Source organism: Erinaceus europaeus, chromosome 3, assembly GCF_950295315.1.
Source record: "Erinaceus europaeus chromosome 3, mEriEur2.1, whole genome shotgun sequence".
Classification (NCBI taxonomy): Eukaryota; Metazoa; Chordata; class Mammalia; order Eulipotyphla; family Erinaceidae; genus Erinaceus; species Erinaceus europaeus.
Window position 1 is genome coordinate 33269329 of NC_080164.1, and position 25966 is coordinate 33295294.

Here is a 25966-nt window from a genome sequence, read left to right on the forward strand (position 1 = left end):
CAAAATAGTTTTTGGGGTACAGAAGGTAGGAGTTCTGTTTCTGTAATTGCTTCTCCACCGGATATGGGCATTGGCAGGTTGATCCATACCTCCAGCCTGGTATCTGTCTTTCCCTAGTGGGGTAGAGCTCTGGAGAGGTGAGGTTCCAGAACACATTGGTGAGATCATCTCCCCAGTGAAGTCAGGAGAGGATCCTGATAGCATCTGGAACTTGGTGGCTGAAAGGTGGCAGGATATAAAGCAGGACAAAATGGCTAATGAACAGGAACCACAAAGTGGGAACAGAGCAGATGAGATTAGGGGTCTTGGTGGAAAGAAGCTAGGAAGTCCATTGTAAGCATTGTAGGCATGTTTCTATGGTATTTTTTATTTGAGCTTGATAGCTAATATGAAGTGGGATAAATATATTGTCTGAGAAAATGGTGTCAGAGTAAAGAAAGGGGCTAGATAGTTGGATTAGGGCAGAGAGTAGCTCCCATTCCTGAAAAAATTCTGTGAATAAAATTAACTATTTACCTCCATCCACCTGACCCGGGGCCCATATATAATTATATTTAGCATCAGAGCCTGTGTAACCTCTTGGTCCTTATTGGTCTGAGCTCACAGCTCATGGTCGTAGCTGGGAACATTGCAGGCTGCACTCATTTCAGGACCAATCTTCCTCGAGTGGCAGGGCAGTCCCTAGCATCACTGCTTTATGGTGAGAGCAGGGTCCTGGGAACTCCCACAAGAGGGCTTATGTTCCTGATGGGAATGACCAGTGATGGTGCAGAGAGCGATCCATTAGAGGTCTAGGCCTATCGTATGGATGGGAATCCAAGGATTCCTTGACTAGAGGCCTGGATGATGAGGTGGTGTGATATTGACCAAATGGGCCATTATTAAGTGAGCCAGTCTTTTGCCTTTATCCAGTTTTTGTAGTCCTCTCTTTATCCAACAACCTTAGACTTTCTCCTACTTGTTTAAGCATTGAGTATCATTTGTTGAACCCAACCATAATTAGGTTTTTGGGATCTGTTTTCTTTGAAGTCCTCATTTTCTACCTGGTCTGTTGCAATAGCTTTCCTGACCCTACCTCTCTTTTCTGTCATGACCTTTATAGTGTAATTTTTATCAAATGGATCCATTTTTTTTTCCTAGAGATAGAGACACAGAGGTGGGGAGAAATCATTGAAACTTCCGGGGGCTGGGCTCAACCTAGGTCACACACATGGAAACAAATTCTTTTGATGTGTATTAGATGACATTATTTCTCTTACCTGATGAAATCTCACCAGAGCTTCTCCTGTAATTAAGGATAAACTAATAAGCTTCTGACCTCCATATATTAGACCTGACAAGATCCACTGCTTTATTTTCTTAATACATATAACTGTCTAATGATATATGTGTGTGTGTGTGTGTGTGTGTGTGTGTGTGTGTGTGTGTGTGTGTCTCCCAAATACGTGTTTTATGAAGAAAGAGCTTGGTCTGATTATCGCTTGCACTGTAACTCACCACTGAAAGTGGTTGTCTCTCCCAGGAGACACTAGCAAATATATGAAGACTTCTCAAATTGTAACAAATGTAGAGGTATGGTGCTTCTGACATTGAATAAGTGGGGCCCAGGGAGGCTTGCAGAAATTCCCTGTAACATGTAACAGAGAATCAAGGGCTCCTGATACAGGAATGCTGAGAAGCCCTAACATACTACAGTACAAAGATGATATCAAATATTTATGACATGAGTGAATGGAATATAAATGAAATATTATTATGTCTGGCTCTCATTTTCATATAAAATATTCTAACTATCTACTTCAGCTCTACTAAATGACTGGTCATTTGATATAACAATTGGGCCAGAAATTTTATCAGCAGTTTTTATGGTGAAGACTTATCTCTTGTCCTTGCAAATTGTGATACATATTTCAGCACGGTAAGACTGAGCTGTACTTGATAACTTGACATTGTTTCTGGTCTTGAAATAATTGGTGATGAAAATGAAGCTCTGTTGCTGGAGCACAAGAAGTGCTTTTGTGACTTTGTGATTGTAAGATACTTACTTCCCCTGGTGTTAGAGGCTGTGAGAAGCATGAAATGAGATGAAGTATCATAGAAAATCTGCCAGAAGTATTTTGGTCTCATGAGTTTTGAGCCCCAAAGAGAAAATACTTAGGTTCAAAACATCTGTACATATAGAGAAATAATTTGGGAACAAATTTAGGTGTTTCGTCTTAAGCGGTGACCGGACTAGTGTCTTGATTTATACTATGTATTACTTTCTTCATATATTGTTTATTTTTTTAAATATTTATTCCCTTTTTTTTGCCCTTATTTTTTTATTGTTGTTGTTCTTATTGTTCTTATTGTTATTGATGCCATTATTGTTGATAGGACAGAGAGAAATGGAGAGAGGAGGGGAAGACAGAGAGAGGGAGAGAATCATCAAAGATGTCCTTGAGGTTTAGGTGGAAAAGTGTTCCACCAATGTTTTTCTCTAAGTATTTGATAGTTTCTGGTCTAACATCCAGGTCATTGGTCCATCTGGAGTTGATTTTTGTTTCTGGTGAGATAAAGTGACTCAGTTTCATTCTTTTGCATATTTCAACCCAGTTATCCCAACAACACTTATTGAAGAGAGCTTCCTTTCTCCATTTAATAGTTTGGGCCCCCTTACCAAAGATTAGATGCCCATAGGTGTTGGGATTTAGTTCTGGGCTTTCAATTCTGTTCCACTTGTTTGTGTGCCTATTTTTGTTCCAGTACCAGGCTGTTTTGATGATGATGGCCTTATTATATAGTTTGAGATCTGAGAGTGTGATGCCTCCATTTCTGTTTCTTTTCCTCAATTTATTTTGGCAATTCTAGGTATTTTTTGGTTCCAGATAAATGATTGTAATTTTTGTTCTTTTCTCTTAAAGAAGCTTGGTGGAACTTTGATGGGTATTCCATTAAATTTGTATATGGAACTGGGGAGAATACTCATTTTGATGATATTAATTCTTCAAATCCATAAGCATGGGATATCTTTCCATTTCCTGGTATCATTTTTCTATTTCCTTGAATAGTGACTCATAGTTTTCAGTATACACATCTTTTACTTCTTTGGTTAGGTTTATTCCTAGGTATTTTATTGATTTTGCTGCAACAGTGAATGGGAGTGATTTCTGGATATCTTCTTCTTCAGATTTAGTGTTTGCATAAAGAAATGCCACTGATTTATGTATATTGATTTTGTAGCCTGACACCTTGCTTTATTGCCTAATAACTTCCAGTAGTTTTCTGCTGGATTCTTTAGGTTTTTCTATGTATACTATCATATCATGTGCAAATAGTGAGAGCTTGACTTCTTCCCTTCCTATCTGTGCCAGGCTAGCTTTGCGGCCAGGAGACAGACGACCAGGGACTCATGGCTGAAATGGGCAGCAGTATCTCTTTATTCATGTAGAATGCAGCACAATCTAAGCCATCTAAACTAATTCTAATCACAATCCTGTCCATATATATATATATATTCGCCAAGTAGGGTGGGAACAGGATGTGACGTAGAGAGGGTGGAGCGAAAAGAGATTGGTGAAAATCAGGGTGTGACAAGGAGAGGGGGCGGAGCAAAAAGACCAGCAGGGATTAAACCAATGCCCTGCAGGCAGGGTGGTGCTTAGTTAACAGTAGTTATGTAAATAAAATACAGTGTTAAGCAGGGGGGATTAAACCAATGAAACAGAAGGGGTTTTAGAAGCAGAATTAGAAGCATACCAACAATTCCCCCTTTCTTTTTAACTAACGGCCATAGTATCAGGAGTGTTGGGTGAACAGAAACCTATATCGTACAGGAATTTTCAAAAGAACTGGCACAAGACATGGAGGAACAAATAAGAGAGCAGCAAGAACCAGTGTGATGCCAAGGGGAGGACTGAGGGGGGCGTTTCCTGTCTCAAAGGGCAGTGCCTAGCAGGCGAAAGGGGATTTCTTGCTCTGGGTGGATCTACTGCCTCAAAGGGCATTTCCTGCCTCTGTGGGTATCTCTTGCCTCTGGGGGCATTTCCTGCCTCAAAGGGCGTTTCCTGCCTCTGGGGGCAGGACCTAGTAAGGAGGGGAGCTTTCCTACCTCTGGGGACAGGGCCTGCAGGCGAGGGGATGTTGCCTATAGAGTCCTAAGGCAGCTGGGTGCAGTCAGTCTTTGAGAAACCCAGCATCATAAAGGGAAGCTGCTGTAAAGTTGTATAAAGTGTCCAAGAGTTGTACCAGTAAGTCCGATGGAAGTGTCAGTCAAAAGCAGATGACCACAGAAGAAATGCCAGGGGATGAAACGCTGCAGGTCTGTCTCGACGGGGAATGTCAGCCACCGGAATTCCACTTTCTGTAGAGAGTGAGTTTGGAGTCTGTGAATCTGTTTCTTCAGGCCGTGTCAGGTCACATCATGGGTTTCGGGGGGATGGCTGTAATTGTGGATGATGTCAGAGGTCAGAGGTCCAAGATGGATTTCCAGGGTTTTCATTTGAGCAGATGCTTTTTCATGTGAAGACTTGACAGCTGTAATTCACTTAATTGTCAAACAAAAGTTGTAGCAGATTAGAAGTTTACTATAATGGATAACTCCATTATAATTGGAAGTCCTTTCTAGTATGATTTTTAAGGTTGTTTAAACAGTTTAAACTCAATAAAATGTGGAAAGGTAAACAGAAGAACCACGGTTAGAAGCCTCAGGCATGAGAATGATTAACATAATCATTGCACTATCTGCCCTGCCCATAACTCATACAGTTTTCAGGATTAAACATTTCAGATTTATGCCAAGATGTAAAAAAAAAATCAAAGGAGGAAAAAACAATTTTTTGGAATGTTTCTGGATGTCTCTAGAAATCATGGCTGCGTCCAGCATTTTTTTTAAGTCAATGTCATACAAAAATTCAGTCATTCAATTCACTCTCTTACGAAACGCAACTGAAAGCAGACAGCAAACTTAAGATATTCAGAGAGAACAACGAGGGGGAATTGAGAGAAAAGTGTTAGGCAGTTTTTGCTTCTTTCACCTTTAACCAGATTATCCAGATCTCACCATGTATCATCATGAGTCCCTGGAGGGCGTCCTAGTCCAAAAAGCTCCTCGAAATTCCACTTAGGGTGCTTCTGACTGTTCCTGCAGGATTGCAGGCATCTATTTTTAAAAGCATCTTCCCATCAAAGAAAGAATCCAATCAGGAGAGTAGAACTAACCATTCTGTCTCCATTCTTGGGGCCTGCCAGGGTACTGGAGAATGTTCCTCAAATTAGAGTAGTCCTTCTCAGCGGGAAACATGTGAGAAAAAGTCCAAAAAGTCCAAGGAGAAATCTCCATGCATCTCCCAAGCTCTACGATCATAGTCATAAGGAACCAAAGTGTGGCCTGGAGCAAAATGTAGTCCTTCTCTTTGGGAAACATGGAAGAGGGAGTCCAGAAAGTCCCAGGGGAAATCTCCGTGCATATCCCAACCTCTACAATCACAGTCATAAAGAACCAAATTGTGGCCCGGAGCAAAATGTAGTCCTTCTCCTCGGGAAACATAGGAGAGGGAATCCATAAAGTCCAAGGAGAAATCTCCGTGCATCTTCCATGCTCTATGATCACAGTCATAAGAAGCCAAAGTTCCCAGTCAGGGAACCAAAGTGTGGCCCAGATCAAAATGTTCCAGAGACAGAGAAACTGTCTCATGATGAAACAGTAGAGGATTTGGCAAACCTCTTTATAAGTCAAAAGGCAAACTATTGTGGATGGGTAGCCAAGTTTACTTATCTGGGGGATGGGCGGGTTAGGTCCCACGTCAGTGCCAGTTCCTGTTTCAGGCGCCATTATGCCGGGCTAACTTCACAGGTGGGAGACAGACGACCAGGGACTCATGGCTGAAATGGGCAACAGTATCTCTTTATTCATGTACAATGCAGCACAATCTACGCCATCTAAACTAACTCTAATCACAATCCTGTCCTTATATATACTCGCCAAGTAGGGTGGGAACAGGATGTGACGTAGAGAAGGTGGAGCGAAAAGAGATTGGTGAAAATCAGGGTGTGACAAGGAGAGGGGGTGGAGCAAAAAGACATTATGAACCAGTGGGTATTAAACCAGTGCCCTGCAGGCAGGGTGCGGCTTAGTTAACAGTGGTTATGTAAATAGAATACAGTGTTAAGCAGAGGGGATTAAACCAATGAAACAGAAGGAGTTTTAGAAGCAGAATTAGAAGCATACCAACATATCTGTATTACTTTGATTTCTTTTTCTTGTCTAATTGCCATGGCAAGAACTTCCAATACTATGTTGAAGAGTAATAGTGATAATGGAGAGCCCTGTCTAGTCTCCAATCTGAGGGGAAATGCTTTCAGCTTCTGTCCATTGAATATGACGTTAGCTGTAGGTTTGCTATATATGGACTGCACTATCTTGAGGAATTTCCCATCAATTCCCTTTTTTTGTAGTGTTTTGAGCATGAATGGGTGTTGGATTTTGTCAAAGGCTTTCTCTGCATCTATTGAGATATTCATGTGGTTTTTGGTTTTGCTTTTATTGATGTGGTGAATGACATTGATTGACTTTCATATGTTGAACCAGCCTTGCATTCCTGGGATAAATCCCACTTGGTTGAGATGAACAACCTTTTTGATATACTGCTATGTCCTGTTGGCTAGGATCTTGTTCAGTATTTTGGCATCTATGTTCCTCAGAGATATCGGTCTGTAGTTTTGCTTTTTTGTTGTGTCCCTGTCTGCTTTTGGTATCAGGGTGATGTTGGCTTCATAGAAGGTGGAAGGGAGTGTTTCTGTTTCTTCAACCTTGTGGAAGAGCTTTAGAAGTATGGGTATTAACTGTTTCCTGAAGGTTTTGTAGAATTCGTTTGTAAAGCCATCTCATCCAGGACTTTTGTTGTTTGGGAAGATTCTTAATAACTATTTCGATTTCTTTGTCTGTGATTGGTGCATTTAGGTTTTGTAGTTCTTCTTGGTTCAGTTTTGGAAGGGCCTATGTTTCTAGGAATTCTTCCATTTCTTCCAGATTCTCTAGCTTGCATATAGTTCTTTGTAGAAGTCTTGCATGATTTTCTGGATTTCCGTGGTGGCATTTGTGATATCTCCTCTATCATTTACAATTATATTTATTTGGGTCTTCTCCCATTTATTTTAGAGAGTTTGGCTAGGGGTTTGTCAATCATGTTTAATTTTTCAGAGAACCAACTTCTGGCTTCATTGATCTTTGTATGGTTCTCTTTATTTTCGATGTTGTTTATTTCTGCTCTAATTTTAGTGATATCCACCCTTATGGTTGCTTTAGTGTTCCTTTGTTCCTCTTCCTTTAAGTCCTTAAGGCATGAAGTAAAGTAATTTATTTGAGCTTTTTCTTGTTCTCTAATATGTGATTGTATGACTATGTGTTTCCCTCTCAGTACTGCTTTAGCTATGTCCCAAATATTTTGATAGCTTGTGTCTTCATTTTCATTTGTTTCTGTAAACATTTGAATTTATTGCTTGAGTGCCTCTCTGACCCAGTGGTTATTAAGCAGCATGTTGATGAGTTTCCAAATTTTGTGACTTTTATTAATTTTCTGTTTGTTGTTGAATAATAACTTTATTCTACTGTGGTCTGAGAAGACACTTTGAATGATTTCAATGCTCTTGAATTTGTTGATACTGTCTTTGTGGCCTAACATATGGTCTATCCTTGAGGATGTGCTGTGTGGATTTGGAAAGAATGTGTATTCCAATTTTGGGGGGTGAAGAACTCTGAAAATGTCCAGGAGTTCTAGTCTGTCCATCTCTTCATTTAATTCTCTTGTTTCTTTGTTTATTCTCTGCTTCCTTGATCTGTCTAAGTGTGAGAGTTGGGTGTTGAAGTCTCCCACTATTTTTGTATTAGTGTTGATGTATTTTTGTAGTTCTTTCAGTAGGTGTTTGATGTATTTAGATTGGCCCTCATTGGGCACACAGATGTTAATAATTGTTAAATCTTCTTGGTTGATTGATCCTGTAATCATTATGTAATGGCCTTGCCTATCTTTTATTACTTTATTTAATTTAAAGTCTAAACTTTTTTTGTGGTCCATTAGCCTATATGATAGTTTTCCATCCTTTCACTTTAAGTCTGCGTTTGTCTTGTTGGGTCAGGTGGAATTCTTGCAAACATCATATGGTTAGGTAGTGTTTTCTGATCCATCCTCCCACTCTGTGCCTTTTAATGGGTGAGTTTAAGCCATTGACATTTATTTATATTATGGATTTAAGGTGTTGCAGTGCTATTATTCCACAGTTTTTATTTGCTCTATTATATGGAACGTGTTTTCATGACGTTCTTATTTATAAGAGGTCTTTTAGTACGTCTTTCAGGGCAGGCTTGGTGATGGTTACCTCCTTTAACTGTTGTCTGTCTGAGAAGGTTTTGATCCCTCCATCTAGTTTGAATGAAAGTCTAGAAGGGTATATTATCCTTGGTTGAAACCCTTTTTCACTCAGGGCTCAATGGATATCTTTCCATTCTCTTCTGGCTTTCAGAGTTTGAGTGGAGAAGTCTGCTGATAGTCATACGGGTTTTCCCCTGTATGTGACTTTTTTTTTCTCTTGCAGCCTTTAGGATCCTTTGTTTATCCTTACTTCTTTTCATTGTAACAATGATATGTCTTGGTGTCTTCAGGTCCATGTTGATTCTGTTTGGGACTCTCTGGGGCTCTTGAATCTTAATGTCCTTTCTGTTGTTTAGGTCTGGGAAGTTTTTTTCTGTTATTTCCTCTAGAATGTTTACTTCCCCTTTCTCCCTTTCTTTCTCTGGTAGGCCAGCTATATGAATGTTACTTCTTTTGAGATCATCCCATATATCTCTGTTGTTGTTTTTAGTGTCTCTCAATCTCTTTTTGAGCTTTTATTTCTTTCTTAGTTTTCTCTAGCTCATCCTCTGTCTGGATAATTCTGTTTCTGCTTCTGTTAATCTACTTTCCCTTCCCTCAGCTTCTTTCTTCTTTTCAGTTATAGTATTAGCTTGTTCTGCTAATTGGTCTTTTAGCTCAGCTATTTCATCTTTCATTTCTGAAATTACATTGAGGTAGCTAGTATTTGAGGTTCTCATCTGTTGTTCCCTAATTCTGATAGCCCTTTCCTCCATAGTTGTCTTTATTTCTTGGATTATTAGGTTTATTACTGCTTGCATGCTTTTCTTATCTATGGTTACTTCTGACTGATTTGGAGTTTCTTCTGGGCTCCTGTCCTGATTCATTGTGGTAGCAGTTTTATTTGCTGTTGATTTAACCATTTTTTTATTAATGTGTTTTTTATTTTTCTATTCTGTTGTTCTTCAGTTGTTGTGTTTTGAGTACAAACCATGCTATACTGAAGACCTTTATGACAAATTCAGTCACCAACCTCAGAAATTACAACAGTAGTAATGGAAGCAAGGATTGATGCAGTTCTACCAATACCAGTTAGCCAAACAGTGGCTCCAGTCCAAGAAAAAATTGCAACCAAACAAAAGAAAGAGAAAGGTAAAAAGGGAAAGCAAGAATAGACAATTATGCAAATCTACTGTCCACTATAAATTCTATGGATACAAAGAGGAGAAAGGGAAGTAGAGAGGACACACACACACACAAAGTCCACTCCAAGTCAGATTTCTTCCCCAAAATAATTCACAAGCGAGTATCAGTGAATTTAGAAAACAAAAGAACAAAGAAAGGAATAAAAAGAGAAAGAAAGAAAAGGAAGAGCAGTGAAAGGAAAGAGTTTTTTTTTTTAATTTACCTAGGTGGAGGAAAAAAAGAGAATGGAGGGAAGAGGTAGAGAGAGACAAGTTCCTCTCACAATGGCTAGGACACCCTGTCACCTAGCAATGGAAAAAACAACAGTTAATTTTGGTCAACCTGAAGAAGGAGGGTGGAAAAAGGACACATGTATATAATAATAGTAATAATAAAATAAATATAGTAAAAAATCCCTAATAGTAAGTCTGCAGCTTAGAACCGCTCTGGATTGGCTGCAGGCAGCCTGGGCAGAGACAGCCAACTATAAGAAGTATCAAAAAAAAAAAAAAACGGAAACCCTCCAGGTAGTCTTTCCCAGGCAGGGATAAGGCTCTGATTGGTCAGGTATTTGTCAATCAAATAGAGCTGCAGCCACTTAAAAAAAAGAGAAGTTAAACAAAAAGGAAAAGTCTTGGAATGATATTCCTGGTGAGCCAGGAATCTTGGTTAAGAGAGTAGCTCAGTGGAAAGCCTGCTAGAAGCTGCTGTCCAGCCCCTGGGGGCTGGTTCTGGGGTGGGGGTGGGAGGTGAACTCGGAAATAATCAAAAGATTTTTCATTTGTTCCCCTGGCCTCCATTTGTCAGCCCAAGAATGAGTTATAGGAATGTATTTTGGTGTCACCCTGACCAGCCCATGATCACCCTCCTACAGACATCCCAGTATCCTACCCTATACAGAGAATCCCAGGTTGCAAACTGCTTCTTTTTGGAGTTCATGGCAGCTGCTGCTCCAAAGTCACCATTTTGGCTCCACCGAGGCGGGAGAGAAAGTTAGACACCTGCAGACCTGCTTCACCGCCTGTGGAGCAACTCCCCTGCAGGTGGGAAGCTTGAGGCTCAAACTGGGATCCTTACACCAGTCCTTGTGCTTTGCGCCACCTGTGCTACCACCCAACTCCCATAACTTGTTTATTTTTATTTATTTATTATTTGATAGAGACAGAGAGAAATTGAGAGGGGAGTGGAAGATACAGAGACACACTTGCAGCTCTACTTCACCACTTGTGAAGCTTTCCCCCTGCAGGTAGGGACCAGTGGCGTGAACCTGGATCTCTGTGCACTGTAATGTGTGTGCTTAACCACCACCTGGCCCCATTTTTTTGTTTTGTTTAAATGAAACTATATAAGGAAGCTCTGTTGACTTTTCTTGACCACAAAGAAAGTTTGTACTTTTTAATATAAAACAGCTTCTATTAGAAGAAGGTACTATGTGCTATATGACAAGTCTACTTGACTATCTTTAGGTATGACTTTTTATGATAGTTTATAACTGGCAATAGAAAAGGCTGGTTCTAATAAAAACTGGCACTCCTGATGTATTTATGTAATAATATATGTATTCTAAATATTCTTTTGTACTACTACTCATTTTAAGAACTAGTAACTAAAATGCTTGGTAAACTTTAGATACAGTGTGTCATTTGGGAAGACTTCTGAGCAGTTGAATGCTGGAAGACATCTTTCCTTTCTCTTTCTTTCTTTCTTTTTTTCTTTCTCATACCTGTCTTTCAGTCCATCAACAAGAGCTATTAGTGCTGCCACATAATATGCAGTTGCTTCTACTTCCCTGCTCCAAGTCACAGTCTCTTCCCCCTGATTATTCTTCCTACTTTATCCTTTTTTTTTCCACATAGCATTTGAAGATTCTTTGGAAACAAAGTTTATTTAAGTTCTTGCTGTAGTTTTTCAACATACTCAGAATAAAATCCAAAATAGTTATCATGGCTCCTAAGATAGATCCTATATGGTCTCACCTCTATTCTCTGACTTTTCCACTATTTCCATTGATCTGATCCCCTGATCTCCATACTGCTGACTGTGCCCCCAAGTTGGGATGGGGGGGGCCATTTGCACTCACTGTTCCCACTGCCTGGATTCCTCATCCTTAATGTTGGTGTGATTTCCCTCCTCATGTCTTGTGGTCTTTGCATAAACATCACCTTATCAGATTAGTCTTATTCTCTAACTTATAACAAGCTGTATCTTCTTTCTATAGCTTTGCATCTTTCAAAGTATTTTACTCTCATTTATGTTATCTGTAACTATTAATGTGAGCTGCATGAATGTACAACTTATCTGAGTTGTTTACTACAGTAACTTTAGACAGTAGATCATGCAGGCACATAGTTGGCACACAAGCAGGTTTGTTCAATGAGGGAATTAGTGATTGAGTGGTAAGAAAAGATTCTTTGTCCTATCTCATTCACCTTAGATTTGTTTCATCATGAAGGATTAACTCTCTTATCCAGGAACACTATTGAGCCTTACTACATCGTGAACCTTTTAACTCTTTACTGTATAGATGCAAATCAAACTTAAAAGGTATTTTACTCTGGAAACAGTAAGAGCAGTGAGGTAGATGGTTATTCCTATCATATTTTCTGAAAATTTACGTTCCATTCTCACAAGTTGCCCTGTCTTTTGATTTCAGGCGCATGCCAAGCCTACTGGAGTATTTAAGTTACAACTGCAACTTCATGGGTATCCTGGCAGGCCCACTGTGCTCTTACAAAGACTACATTACTTTCATTGAAGGCAGATCATACCACATGACACAATCAGGTGAAAATGGAAAAGAAGAAGTGCAGTATGAAAGAACAGAGCCGTCTCCAAATGTAAGAATATGACATTCTTCTGGAGTCTTTCCAAACTGATTAGTCTTGTTTTTTAAAGACACTAATGTTTTCACATTTTGAATTCACTTGCCTATTCTTTTAAAACTATTTTTTATATTTATTTATTCCCTTTTGTTGCCCTTGTTGTTTTATTGTTGCTGTTATAGATGTTGTCATTGTTGGATAGGACAGAAAGAAATGGAGACAGGAGGGGAAGACAGAGAGGGGGACAGAAAGATAGACACCTGCAGACCTGTTTTCACTGCTTGTGAAGCGACTCCCCTACAGGTGGATAGTGGTGGCTTGAACCAGGATCCTTAGGCTGGTCCTTGTGCTTTACACCACATGCACTTAACCTGCTGTGCTACCGCCCAACTTCCTCTTTTAAAACTATTTTCAAGATAAATGACTCCTCACACTGTACCTTGTAGTGATGCCTAATAAATATAGCCACAACTAGAGAGTAAAAATAAATTTACTTTCAGAATTGGTCATGGCACTGAGGTGCATCTCCTAGAAATAAAGAAATGACTGCAGGATTCAGGATCCCCACACATCAATGATAATAATAATATTTATAATAATTATGTTACTTAAACTATCCTGGATTTCTTAGTGAAAATAATAGTTTACAGTTATGAACTATTTCAGCAATAAAGACCTTCATTTTTTTCACTTTTTTATATTTATTTTGTTTTTTATTAGTGATTTAATATTGATTTACAAAATTATGGGTTAAAAGCTTTATCCCCTTCTTATAGACCTGGCCATGCCTAATTTTACCAAACCTTTTCCTTACCTATACCTTATGTTGCATCAAATTGAAAATGTTCTCTTTTCCTTTCTCATTTCCCCTCTCTTATTCCTAATTGCCAATTCAGATTTATTTATTTACTGCCACCAGGTTTATTGCTGGGGTTCAGTGCCTGCACAAAAAATTCACCATTCCTGGTGACCATTTTGTCTCATTTTCTTTCTACCTTTCTTTATTTTTTTAAAAGATACTTTATTTATCTTTTTATATATTACAGAATTAAATGTCAACAGGGGTTTAAATCCACCTCATTCCCACCACCAGAGTTCTGAATCTTCAGTTTTCCCACTGCAATCCACCACAGTTCCCATAAGGCTGTAGACATGGGCCAACCATCATCTCTACAACTATCTGTCCACATTTACACATAATTGCCCCCCCCTTCTTTTATTCAATCCTCTTTCCCTTTAAGCTACTCATAACAACATAACTGCCTCCATATGTCCCTCTCATTTTCCTTCTCTCTCTCTGGGAGGTGATGGAGTTGGAGTTCAGAGCCTTCTTATTTTCTTGCTATCACTTCTCCCCTGCTGGGAGTTTAGATCAAGGTTTGTTTTTGGGTAGCATAAGGTAGGCTTTCTGGCTTCTGTAATTGCTTCTCCACTGACCATGAACATTGACAGGTTGATCCAGACTCCCAGCCTATTTCTGTCTTTCCCTAGTGGGCCAGAGCTCTGGAGATGCAAGGGTCCAGGACACATTGGTGAGGTCATCTGGCCAGAGAAGACGGAATGGAATCATGGTAGCATCTGTAATTTGGTGTCTGGAAGGTGGCATGACCTAAGTTGAGACAAGATGGTTAATGAATAGGAACCAAAAAGTAAGACAGAGCTGATGAGATTAGGGACTTTAGGGTAGAAGAAAGCTAGGAGAACCATTTTAGGCGCGTTCCTGGGAGCATACAACTATAGTAGTTTTGCTTGAGTTTGGTAGCTAGCTTGAAATTACATAAGAATATTGTGTGAGAGAATGGTGTCAGAGTAGAGAAAAGGGGCTAGAAAGTTAGATTAGGGCAGAGAGTAACTTCTGTTCTTGAAAAAAAAAAAATCTGTGGCTAAAATTAACTATTTACCTCCCTCCAGGGCCCATATATATAGTTAGCACCAGAGCCTGTGTAACCTCTAAATCCCTATTGGTCTGAGATTATAGCTCATGGTCACAACTAGGAACATTGCAGGCTGCCACTTATTTCAGGACCACTCTTTCTCAAGTGGTAGGGCAGGATAGGATACCTCTGTCTCCCTTCAGAGACTGGGGCTATTCCTACCATTGTTGCTTTATGGTGAGGACAGGGTCCTGGGAGGGGCCCATAAGATGCCATTCCTCGTGAAAGCAGCCATTGGTGGTGGAGAGAGGGATCCTTTTGAGGTTTAGACCATCAAGGATATTTTATTTATTTTTAATGAAAGAGAGAGAGAGAGACCAGAGCACTACTGAGGTCTGGTTTATGGTGGTACAGGGGATTGAATCTGGGACTTCAGAGCCTCGGGCATGAGATTCTCTTTGCGTAACTTTTATGCTATCTACCTCTGCCCTGTCTTTCTTTATTTATATTTTTTGATAGAGACAGGGAAAAAAATGAGACGGAAGATGGGATAGAGATTAAGAGAGATACCTGCAACATTCTTTCACCATTTGTGAAGCTTGCCACTACAAGTGGGGACCAGAGGCTTGAACCCAGATCCTTGTGTATGGTAATGTGTGTGTTCTAGCTAGTGTACTGTCCCTATCAATTCAGATTTTACTCCTCTTTAAAGGACTACTTTTAAAAAAAAGACTTTTTAATGTTTTCTTAATTTCTTTTTTGGAGGATTAATGGTTTACAGTTGGCAGTAAAACACAGTAGTTTGTACATGCATAACATTTCCACATAACAATATGAAAAAATCCCACTAGGTCCTCCTCTGCCATCACATTCCAGAACCTGAACCCTCCCACCACCCAAAGTCTTTTCACTTTGGTGCAATATACCAAACCCAGTCCAAGTTCTGCTTAGTGTTTTCCCTTCTGATCTTATTTTTCAACCTCTGACTGTGAGTGAGATTATCCCATATTCATCCTTTTGCTCCTGACTTAACTCACTTAGCATGATTTCTTCAAGCTCCATCCAAGAAATGGTTTGGTTTTTTTTTTTTTTTAGTTTTTCTTTATTATTACTTACTTATTTATAAAATGGAAGTATTGTCAAGACCAAAGGATAAGAGAGGTACAATTCCATGTAATTCCCACCATCAGACCTCCATATCCAGTCCCCTCCCTTGATAGCTTCCCTATTCTTTATCCCTCTAGGTGTATGGACCCAGGATCATTATGGGGTGTAGAAGGTGGGAGATCTGGCTTCTGTAATTGCTTCTCTGCTGAAAATGGGCATTTACAGGTCGATCCATACTCTCAGCCTGTCTCTCTCTTTCCCTAGTGGGGTAGGGATCTGGGGAGGTGGGGCTCCAGGATACATTGGTGGGGTTGTCTGCCCAGGAAAATCAGGTTGGCATCAGGAACCTGGTGTCTGAAAAAGAGTTAAGATATAAGGCAGAACAAATTGTTCACTAATCCCAAAACTAATGACAAAAATATTACAGATGAAGATTTGGGGGTCTCTGTTTGGAAAAAGCTAGTAGGTCTATTTTAGATGTATTCCAAGGGGCCCGTGACCCTACTAGTTTTTCCCTGAGTTTGACATCTAACATGCAGGTGACTTAAGTTATTGTCTGGGAGAATGGTGTCATAGTTGGAAAAAGGACTAGAAAGCTGGATCAGGGAAGAGAGTAGCTCCCAAATATGAGAAAAGCATATAAATATTATCTACTGTAAACCCCATAGATTTGATCTGGAGCCCATAGTCAGCACAGGAGCCTATGTAACCTCTGCATCTCTGTAGATCTGATCTGGCATTCTTTGGTCATGGCTAGGAATGTTCCAGGCTGCACTAATTTCAGGACCCATCTTCCTTGGGTGATAAATAGAGTATGGTATCCAACCTCCCTTTCAAGAATGAAACATTCCTTACCCTTGTTTGTCCACACTGAGGGCAAGGTCCTATAGGGGCTCACAAAGGAGTCCATTATGTTGTTCCTGATGGAGATGACCAGTAACAGTGGTGAGATGAATCCACTAGAGGTCTAGGCCCACCATGTCTGTGTGGGAATCCCAGGACTCCCTGACCAGGACCCCAGGTGATAGGATGGCCTGGTAGTGACTGAAGAGTCATCAGTAAGTATGTCAGTCTCTTGCCCTTATTCAGCTTTTGTAGTCCTTATGCTGTCTGACAAGGTTAGCTTTGGACTGATTAAGGGACATGCAATCAGAGGTAGATGAAGATGGTATCAAGGTCGAAGTAGAAACTGTTTCATTAGGTACCCTATGGTGTCTTTTTAGGTCTTTCTGCTTGCTTGTTAATTGTTATTGAGTCACTGCAAACTATTGTGCACTTTTGCTTTAAGGTATATGTTTTCCCCTAACTTATGGATACATGTACATATGCCCTATGTCATGGGCCCTGGTCTATATGTAGGTAGTGACGTTTGTTAAGAAGTGTACAGGGGGTTGGGCGGTAGCACAGCAGGTTAAGTGCATGTGGCGCAAAGCGCAAGGACTGACATAAGGACCCTGGTTCGAGCTCCTGGCTCCCCACCTGCAGGGGAGTCGCTTCACAGGCAGTGAAGCAGGTGTGCAGGTGTCTATCTTTCTCTCTCCCTCTCTGTCTTCCCCTCCTCTCTCCATTTCTCTCTGTCCTATCCAACAATGACAACAGCAACAATAACAATAATAACCCCAACAAGGCTACAACAACAAAGGCAACAAAAGGGGGGAAAATGGCCTCCAGGAGCAGTGGATTCATGGTGCAGGCACTGAGCCCCAGCAATAACCCTGGGGGCAAAAAAAAAAAAGTGTACCACCTGAACTGGAATTAAGGAGTCCTGTGAGCTAGGAAAGTTCTCTCCACAGTAATGAATCTGAAGAGTTGACATTCCACACCTGATGTCTCTGGATGCAGTCCAAAATAAAACATGCCAAGGTGATACTGGTTGTATTGGTTGGCTTGGGATCAGCAGGTGCATCAGTTGCTATGCACTGGGAGAAGCATACAGGAAAGTGAGCTCCACCCTAGAGGTTTCAGGACTGGGAGAAATATGGCTTTATAGAGAAAGGGAAAGTTTCCTGCTGTTTTGGGGTTTAAGAAGGCAATGGCTAGTTTATAGCTGTTCCCAAATTATTTGGTAATTGGGTTCATTTTGCAATGTCTTCATTTTAATGAATATTTTATCTTCATAAGAGAGAGACAGAGAGAGACACACACACGAGCACTACTCTACTCTGGTTTATAGTGGTGCTGGGTGTTGAACCTAGGACCATGAGAGTTTTTTTGCATAACCACTGTTTTATCTCCTTAGCACTATTTTATTTTTATTTTATTTGATAAGACAGAAATTGGAAATAGAGGGCTATAGAGAGGAAGAGAGAGGGGGAAGAGGAAGGAGAGAGAGAGAGAGAAAAAGAGAGATTTATAGTACTGCTTTACCACTCTTGAAGCTTGCCCTTTACCAGTGAGAACCAGGGACTTGGTGATGTGTGTGCCCAGTGGAGTGCACTAAAGGGCTGCTTTAAAGACCACCTTTCATTTCCCAGAGTAAAAATATCTTGATAGCTAACAATTTGATAGTACTTGCCATGATGTTGCAGATACTGTTATAAGTACCTGACTCACTCAGCTCTCACAGCAGTCTTATAAAATAGTCTATATTCTTACCATCTTAGTTGAGGAAGCTCAGACTCAACAGCTATGTGATTTGATCAAGACTCCCTACACTGGCTGTAGGAAAATTGAAATTCAGACCAGGCAATGTCTAAAATTGTGTTAAATTGTCTTACAAGAGAACATAATCTCTTTCCACTGGAACTGCTGGAATACATGGAACTGCTGAGGTGCTGCTTCATAAAGAAAGGCTGTAATTCTGTGGAGTTGTATTCCTCTTATCCTATGTTTTTTGTCAGTGTATCCTCTTTATAAATAAATTTTTTTCGTATACATAAAAAGTAGTTCTCATATATCTGGTTGGAGATACACACAAAATAAATAAATAAATAAATAAATAAATAAATAAATAAAGGCCAGGTGGTGGCACACCTGGTTAAGCATTTGCATTACAGTGCACAAGGACCCAGATTCAAGCCCCTGGTCCCCACCTGCAAAGGGAAGAGCTTCTCAAGTGGTGAAGCAGGGCTACAGGTGTCTGTCTGTCTCTCCCTCTCTGTGTCCTCTCCACTCTCAATATTCCTCTGTCTCCATCTAATAATAAATAAATTTTAAACATAATAATAAATGAATAAAAAATAAATAAATAAATAAAAGCCTCAGATCAGCAAAAAAAAAAAAAAAAAGGACTAATATGCTTTATCTCAATATGGAGTTTGGCACAAAGACTCACCCTCCATTACTAGTTATTGCCAACTGACTGAATGAAGATCTGTGTTGATTACTGGTTAAATGCTTATTGAGAAATATTCTATCATACTAGGTAGGCTGAATTTCAGGGTTAAAATTAGGTCTATTGGAGTTTCTCCCACTGACTATTTGTATCTCCATGCTGACCATTTAACTTTTAGAGGCCTCATTGTCATATGAGAAAGTAAAAATAGTTATAGCTTATGTTTTCAGAAGTTTATTCCAAATATTAGAAAGAGAATTAAGACCTAGTAGTCAGGACCAGATAGTTCACCAGGTTGGGTGTGTGTCTTGCTATGCATATGACCCAGGTTCATGCCGCAGAAGCACATGGGAATACCCTGGCACCAGAAATAGCTTTGGTGTTGTGGTGTGCCTACCACCCTACTGCTCCATATATAAGTTGGCCTGTGAGTGGTTCTATTGGATTTTTCACTGACCAATTCAGCTGTATAGTTTTGCATATCACTTAATGTATGCATTTTCTTCTTCAAAAGGCAAATCTTGATATCTTCCCTACTTCAGAGAGTGATAAAGAGATAACCATAATTTTATAGAATAATGTATTAAGGATATTTCACTATTATTTCTATTTAAATTCGATACATATATACATATATATATATATATTTCACATAGATAAGCAATAGCAGTTACTTAAAAATCTGTCACAGCTAGGAGTCAGGCGGTAGTGCAGTGGGTTAAGTGCACATTCTGCGAAGTGCAAGGACCGGCCTAAGAATCCTGGTTTGAGCCCCCGACTCCCCACCTGCACGGGAGTCACTTCACAGGCAGTGAAGCAGGTCTGCAGGTGTCTTATCTATTTTCTCCCCCCTCTCTCTTCCCTTCATCTCTCAATTTCTCTCTGTCCTAACAACAATGACATCAGTAACAACAAAAATAATAACTACAATAACAATAAAAAACAAGGGCAAGAAAAGGGAAAAATAAATAAATAAATCTGTTGGGGTCGGGTGGTAGCACACGAGTTAAGCACACATGGTGCAAAGTGCAAGGACCAGTGTAAGGGTCCAGGTTTGAGCCCCAGGCTCCCCACCTGCAGGGGAGTCACTTCACAGTCAGTGAAGCAGGTTTGCATGTGTCTATCTTTCTCTCCTCTCTGTCTTCCCCTCCTTTCTCCATTTCTCTCTGTCCTATCCAACAACATCAATAACAACAACAATAAGCACAGCAACGATAAAAACAACAAGGGCAACAAAAGGGAAAAAAAATCTGTCACAGCTATTAGGAAGTTTTTGTACATCAGTTTACAAAAATGTAGATTTTGAGGATCCAACATATGATAGTGAGGTGGTGAATAGCTTCTCCGTTAGAGGCCTCCTAATTTTCCCCCCAAATCATTTTTTGGAGAAATTATGACTTACAGGACAATTGTTGACACGTTTCTTTAAAAATTATTTTATTTCAATAAGAGGGAGGGGAGACGAGAGGAAGGGAGAGAGAGATGGAGACCAGAGCACTCTGCTCAACTCTGGTTTACGGTGGTGTGGGAGATTGAACCTGGGACTTTGGAGCCTCAGGCAGGAGAGTCTTTTTGCATAACCATCATGTCTACCCCCACCCTACATGTTTCTTTTCTCCCTGTGATAGGTGTCTGCATCCCACTCCCACCACTAACCCAGTCTAACCCAAGTGTGCTCTCCTCACTCTCATCTCCTCCTAGCCCAGAGTCCTTTGCTTTGCTTCAATATACACCCAGTCCCAGATTCACCCTGTATATTCCTTTTCTTTCCTTGCTTCTTAAGTTAACACTTAATAGTGAGATCATAAAGTATTCATCCATCTCCTCCGGCTTATCCTACTTAATATTGTTCCCTCAGGCTCCATGTAAGATATGGAAATGGAGATTTTTATCATTTCTTACAGCTGAGCAGCATTCGGTTGTGTATATGTACCACAGCTTTCTTAGCCACTCGTCTGTTGTTGGACATCTGGGTTGCTTCCAGGTTTGGACTATTACAAACTGTGCTGCTATGAATATAGTATGTATACTTAGATCTCCTTTGATAGGTCTTTTTTTGTGTTCTTTGGATAGCTTCTTAGTATAGGAACTGCTGAACCGCAGAAAAGATCAATTTCTAGTGTTCTTAGGGACCTCCAGACTATTTTCCACAGGGGTTGAAGCAATATGTACATTAGTTAATACAAGTTTAGTTGAGGCTGCAGAGTTAGTTTAAGTGGTAGAGCTCAGTACTTGAATGGGAGAGATCCTAAACTCTGTCCCCTGAACTGCATGTGCTAGAGAAATGCTCTGGTATATCTCTCTATCTTGTGTAAATCTATTTAAAAAAAAAAAAAGAGGTTTGAATGCTGGAAAAAGAACCAAAATAACAAGGGCTTAAGCAAGGTGGATGTTAATTTTTCACTCTATTAAGTTCTGCATGGATAATATGGGTTAGAGATCCAAGGGCTGCCATTTTTGCCATCCTCGGAGCATCGCTTTGATCTATATGGTGGCAGATGACTCTCCACAGGAATTATATATGTTCTTTGCATTCTCATCTCTTGAACCAGAGAGGCCACTCTATGAAAGAAAGGGAGGACGAGTGCTGGGGACATCTGTCAGTCTCTGCCATTATGTCCGTTGGTCTTTTCTTTGAGTCTGTTCATATTCTTGAGTGAATGATCCTAAAATCTTTTATCTGGGATTTCTGGAATAGGGCAGGACATAAGTGCTAGGATTCACACTTTTTCCAGAGTCATGATGTTTTTATTCCAGCAATTATCCCAGACCTACCCTGGATCCATATCTACATGTTGGTTCTTCTTTGGCAGGCTTCTGAGAGTTAACTTTTGATCTTCTACTAGAATGGTGGAAAGTTTCTACCTTATAAGCACAAAGTTATAGGAATGGAAGTTGAGAAATAGATTATTTAAAAAATATTTTCATTTATTTATGTTTGGGTAAAGACGGAGAGAAATTGAAAGGGGGCGGAGTGATAGAGAGTGAAAGAGACAGAGGAACACCTGCATCCCTGCTTCATCAGTCATGAAGCTTTCCCTTTGCAGGAGAGGACCAGGTCCTTGAAACTGAGTCCTTGCACATAGTAATGAGTGTGTTTAACCGGGTAAGCCACCACCTGGCTGGAATAGATTATTTCTGACTTCCCAGTTTTAGATTCCTCAACCACAATGAATAAAACAACAGGGACAACAGAAGGGGGGGAAAGAACTATAGAGTTTATTGCAAAAGTAATATCCATAAAATGCTTAGCATTCCAAAATGCAGTGAAAAACCAAGCTGTATATATAAGCATGTAAAATCCATTACCAAAGGCTATTAATATCCATATTTTTGTGTTTTCACACCTTTGCACCTATGATTTTTTTCAGTTTTTAAAATTCTCTAAAAACACAAGTTAGGGTTTGTGTCGTGATTTGGAGTTTTAAATCAAAGGTAGTAGTTTGATATAAAGCTGAAAATGTTCTTACAGTGAGACCACAAGGCCTTAAAATGCTGATAAGTATAGCTTAAGACTTTTTAGTAGAAAGTCAGTCCTCTATTTAGTAGACTAAATATGATGATAGAATGAATGAGGAGTATGGATTCATCTGATAAAGTCTTATCTTAAACGTTTTAGGTTGCAGTTATTCAGAAGCTTTTAATCTGTGGGATTTCCTTATTATTCCACTTGACCATCTCTAAAACATTACCTGTGGAGTACAACATTGATGAGCATTTTCAGGCTACAGCATCATGGCCAACAAAGGCTATCTATCTGTATGTCTCTCTTTTGGCTGCTAGACCCAAATACTATTTTGCATGGACATTAGGTAAGTAATGTGTGAGTAGACTTTTGCCATGTTGATGTGTATCAAACTTAAAGGTAGTCATAAGAGTGCCCTCTTGAGGATGTGTAGTTAAAGATCAGTTGGAAAATAGGGTGATCCTCCCACCAAATACACCCCAAAAAAGAACTTTGGTTTATACTCCCAGAGGGGTAAGTGATAGGGGAAGTAAACCAGACAGCTCCACACCCACATTCCACCAAGACCTGAAGTATTTGTCACTGGGAATCTTGTTTTATACAGTCAGTAAAAGGAAAGTGAATTTGGAAAACACCAGAGAAAGTCAGGCACTGTTTCTCATATATGAGAGAAGAGGAAAAAAGGAAAAACACCTGAAAGTAGTGATAGGTATAGGGGTTACTTAGAAAGGAAGTGAAGGCAGGACTATTGAAAAAATGGGAGAAATTATACACAATATAAATCTATAGATATAGATAATTAAAGAATCAGCCCATATCGGTGATCTTGGGAGAACTACTACAGTTTCTAGTGGAAGGGATGGGGACACAGAACTCTGGTGGTGTGAACCATATGTTTTTAATTATACTCCTATTATTTCACAATTTTGTAAATCAATATTAAATTACTAATAAGCCTTACAAGTACTAAGTAAAAGAATGTAACCTATTTAAAATTGTGCTGCTATGAACATAGGTATACCCAGATCTTTTTGGATGAGTATTTTTGATTGGTATTTTGCAGAAAAATTGAGAAATTTTACACATGCATCAAGAACTGTATTTACTGTGGACCATTAAGACCCCCCCCCCAATAAAAAAGAAAATATATCCAAAAAACCGTAAGAATAGCCATCAAACTATATCGTGGCCTATTTTACTACAATATCAGATAAAATTCAGTGAACCAATGATACATATATATATTGAATACCTGCTCTATACTATATTCTACACTGTCCAGAAGAGGTGCAAAAAAAAAAAACAAAACAGGCTTACTTCAGTACTTACATGTACAATTTCAACTCTTCCTCTCTCCATCCTTTTTTTCTTTATGGATCTAGAAATGAACCCAAAGCCTCAAATATGGGGTATGCTAATGAGGTGCCTCCCTGACACAATTTCTGTTGTATATTTTGAGAGAGAGAGAGAACAAGAAGGACTAGGAGTAATATCAAAGTAACACTCTTACCGTCTATGGTGTTGTCCATGGTACTTCCGTGGGGTGCCAGGAGTTGAACCCAGGGCCTGAGGAGTAAGGTAAGGCATATGTTTTACCAACAATCTCCAAGCCTCCCATTTAGGGTTTATTTGTTTTTATCTGAAACAGAGGAAGAGCTCAGTGTACCACTCTGCAGAAATACTATTCTGCATATGGTGTTGCCAGGGATTGGATTTGGGACACGAGCTCTCAGGTATTCAAATCCTATGTTGTACCACTAAGCAATTCTCCTAACCCCACACCACCTTTTTAAATTTCCTTTTTTATAATTGACTCTCATATCCTAAGTAAATATTTCTGCAGGCCCAAGAATGTATTTGAGGGGCTGGGGAAACTCTTAAGACTCCCAGCATATTTCTTTCTCATTTTTTGGTTTTGCATATTGATCAAATTACTAAGAACAATGTAAGTATATTCTGGATCATGGATAATCTCTTTACTGATGTTATAGGTTGCACAACTTGCAGTTTTACTGGCACTGACTAAATGGTCACTTAGAGTAATATTTAACTTTTTAAATTGAGGTTTTCAAAAGAGAAGAATTAAGCTATTAGTTCTCTCTACACTTGTAACCCTAGAGGATGACTCCTCCTCATCCCTTAAAAAATGTGATTTTTTTTTTTTTGGAGCCTGAGGTGTTTTTCCTCTTTAACACACATTTGAAAAAACAGTGGCTTAACTTAGCTCATGTAAGGATTGAGTAAAGTTTAAATGGGTGTTAATGATGAAGTTTTTTTTCTTAAATCACAGACTGTTATATATATCTACATTAGTGGAAACTCACAAGTGTTTTCAGAGGCTAGGTTACTGAGATCATTCTGGGTCTATGATAGGAGTTGGGCATCAAGGCACATGAAGGATAACACCAGCAGATTGATTTCCTCAGTTTTCTTTATGTCACTGTTGACCATGCCCTTCTGTGAGATCAAACGTTGGCAAGGGGTTGAGCTGAGCTTAAATAAGAGTAATCCAAAAAAGGTGAAGAAGATGGAAATGAAGTCTGAAATAGTGGTAACCACAAGGAGGGAGTAGTAGTTCTCTAGCATCCATTTGTACGGATATACTTACTACCTGTATTGTTCACCCTTTTTTTTTTTTGCCTCCAGAGTTATTGCTGGGGCTCAGTGCCTGCACCATGAATCCACTGCTCCTGGAGGCCATTTTTCCCTTTTGTTGCCCTTGTTGTTGTAGCCTTGTTGTGGTTATTATCGTTATTGTTGATGTCGTTCGTTGTTGGATAGGACAGAGAGAAATGGAGAGAGGAGGGGAAAACAGAGAGGGGGGAGAGAAAGACAGAACCCTGCAAACCTGCTTCACTGCCTTTGAAGTGACTCCCCTGCAAGTGGGGAGCCAGGGGCTTGAACCGGGATCCTTAACGCCAGCCCTTGTGCTTTACGCCACGTGCACTTAACCTGCTGCGCTACCCCGACCCCCTTGTTCATACTTTTGATGCTTAATTCTGTTGAATATTAGTGATAGTATACTGATAAAAAAACTTACTATAAAAGCATATTATTTTTGCCTAGTGGCTTCTGACCTCATTAAATAGAATGGTTAAATCTTGCTTATTTGTGATTTCTCCTCCAGATGTAATTTTTGTTGTTGGTTTTATAGATTTGTTTTCCAGAGCAACAGGGCGTTGCACGTGTGCATTTTCACCATTCCTTGAGACTTTCTCATACACACACACACACACACACACTCATTTGTACTGGGAGAGAGAGAGAGACTAACCCCACAACACCAGAGCATCCTACTTCCTGTATAGTGCTGGGACTTGAACCTGAGCTGTATGCAAGGAAAGAAACACATTCTGCTGGCCCTCCCAGATGTAATTATTTTTCATTCCTAAACAACACTAATAAATACAATTTAAGGATACATCTTCATAAAGGTATATTGTTTTGCTGGATTTTAATGGATTTCAGTTTGACTGTTAGTATTGCTTTGTAATTACTGCGACTATATTGCTCTGAGCTGAATTTTTAGATTAAAAAGTAAAGCAAAGACAGAAAAACATCACAGCACACAGCAACGTATCCTCTAGTCCTGGGGAAGCTGGGCTGGATTGTGGGTTGGGCCCATGGCAAAACAGATGCATTATCTAGGTGAGCTATTTTGCTGACCCTCGGCTTGACTATTCTTTGGTTGTGACACAAGCAGCATACATTAGAAACAGCTATTGAATGGACTGGGAAAAACCTTTTTTGAAACAGAAAATTCCTTTACAGCTTCATTAAACTGTATATAAAGGGAAAATTGTTGTTTTCACCAGGCTGGCTTCACGGGCGGGTAACAGACGACCAGGGACTCATGGTTGAGCTGTATGCAGTATCTCTTTATTCATGCAGGACGCAGCACAATCTAAGCC

General features: G+C 39.7%; 1 protein-coding gene across 8 annotated transcripts in view; it reads left to right on the forward strand.

The window, feature by feature from the left end:
* MBOAT2 (membrane bound O-acyltransferase domain containing 2) overlaps positions 1-25966 on the forward strand; it is a 166486-nt gene that overhangs the window by 125088 nt on the left and 15432 nt on the right. For all 8 annotated transcript variants that reach the window (XM_060187017.1, XM_060187022.1, XM_060187015.1 and 5 more), the window contains 2 exons: positions 12166-12349; positions 22209-22401. In XM_060187017.1, coding sequence (XP_060043000.1) covers positions 12166-12349; positions 22209-22401 — 377 coding nt within the window. The remainder of the gene's footprint in view (positions 1-12165; positions 12350-22208; positions 22402-25966) is intronic.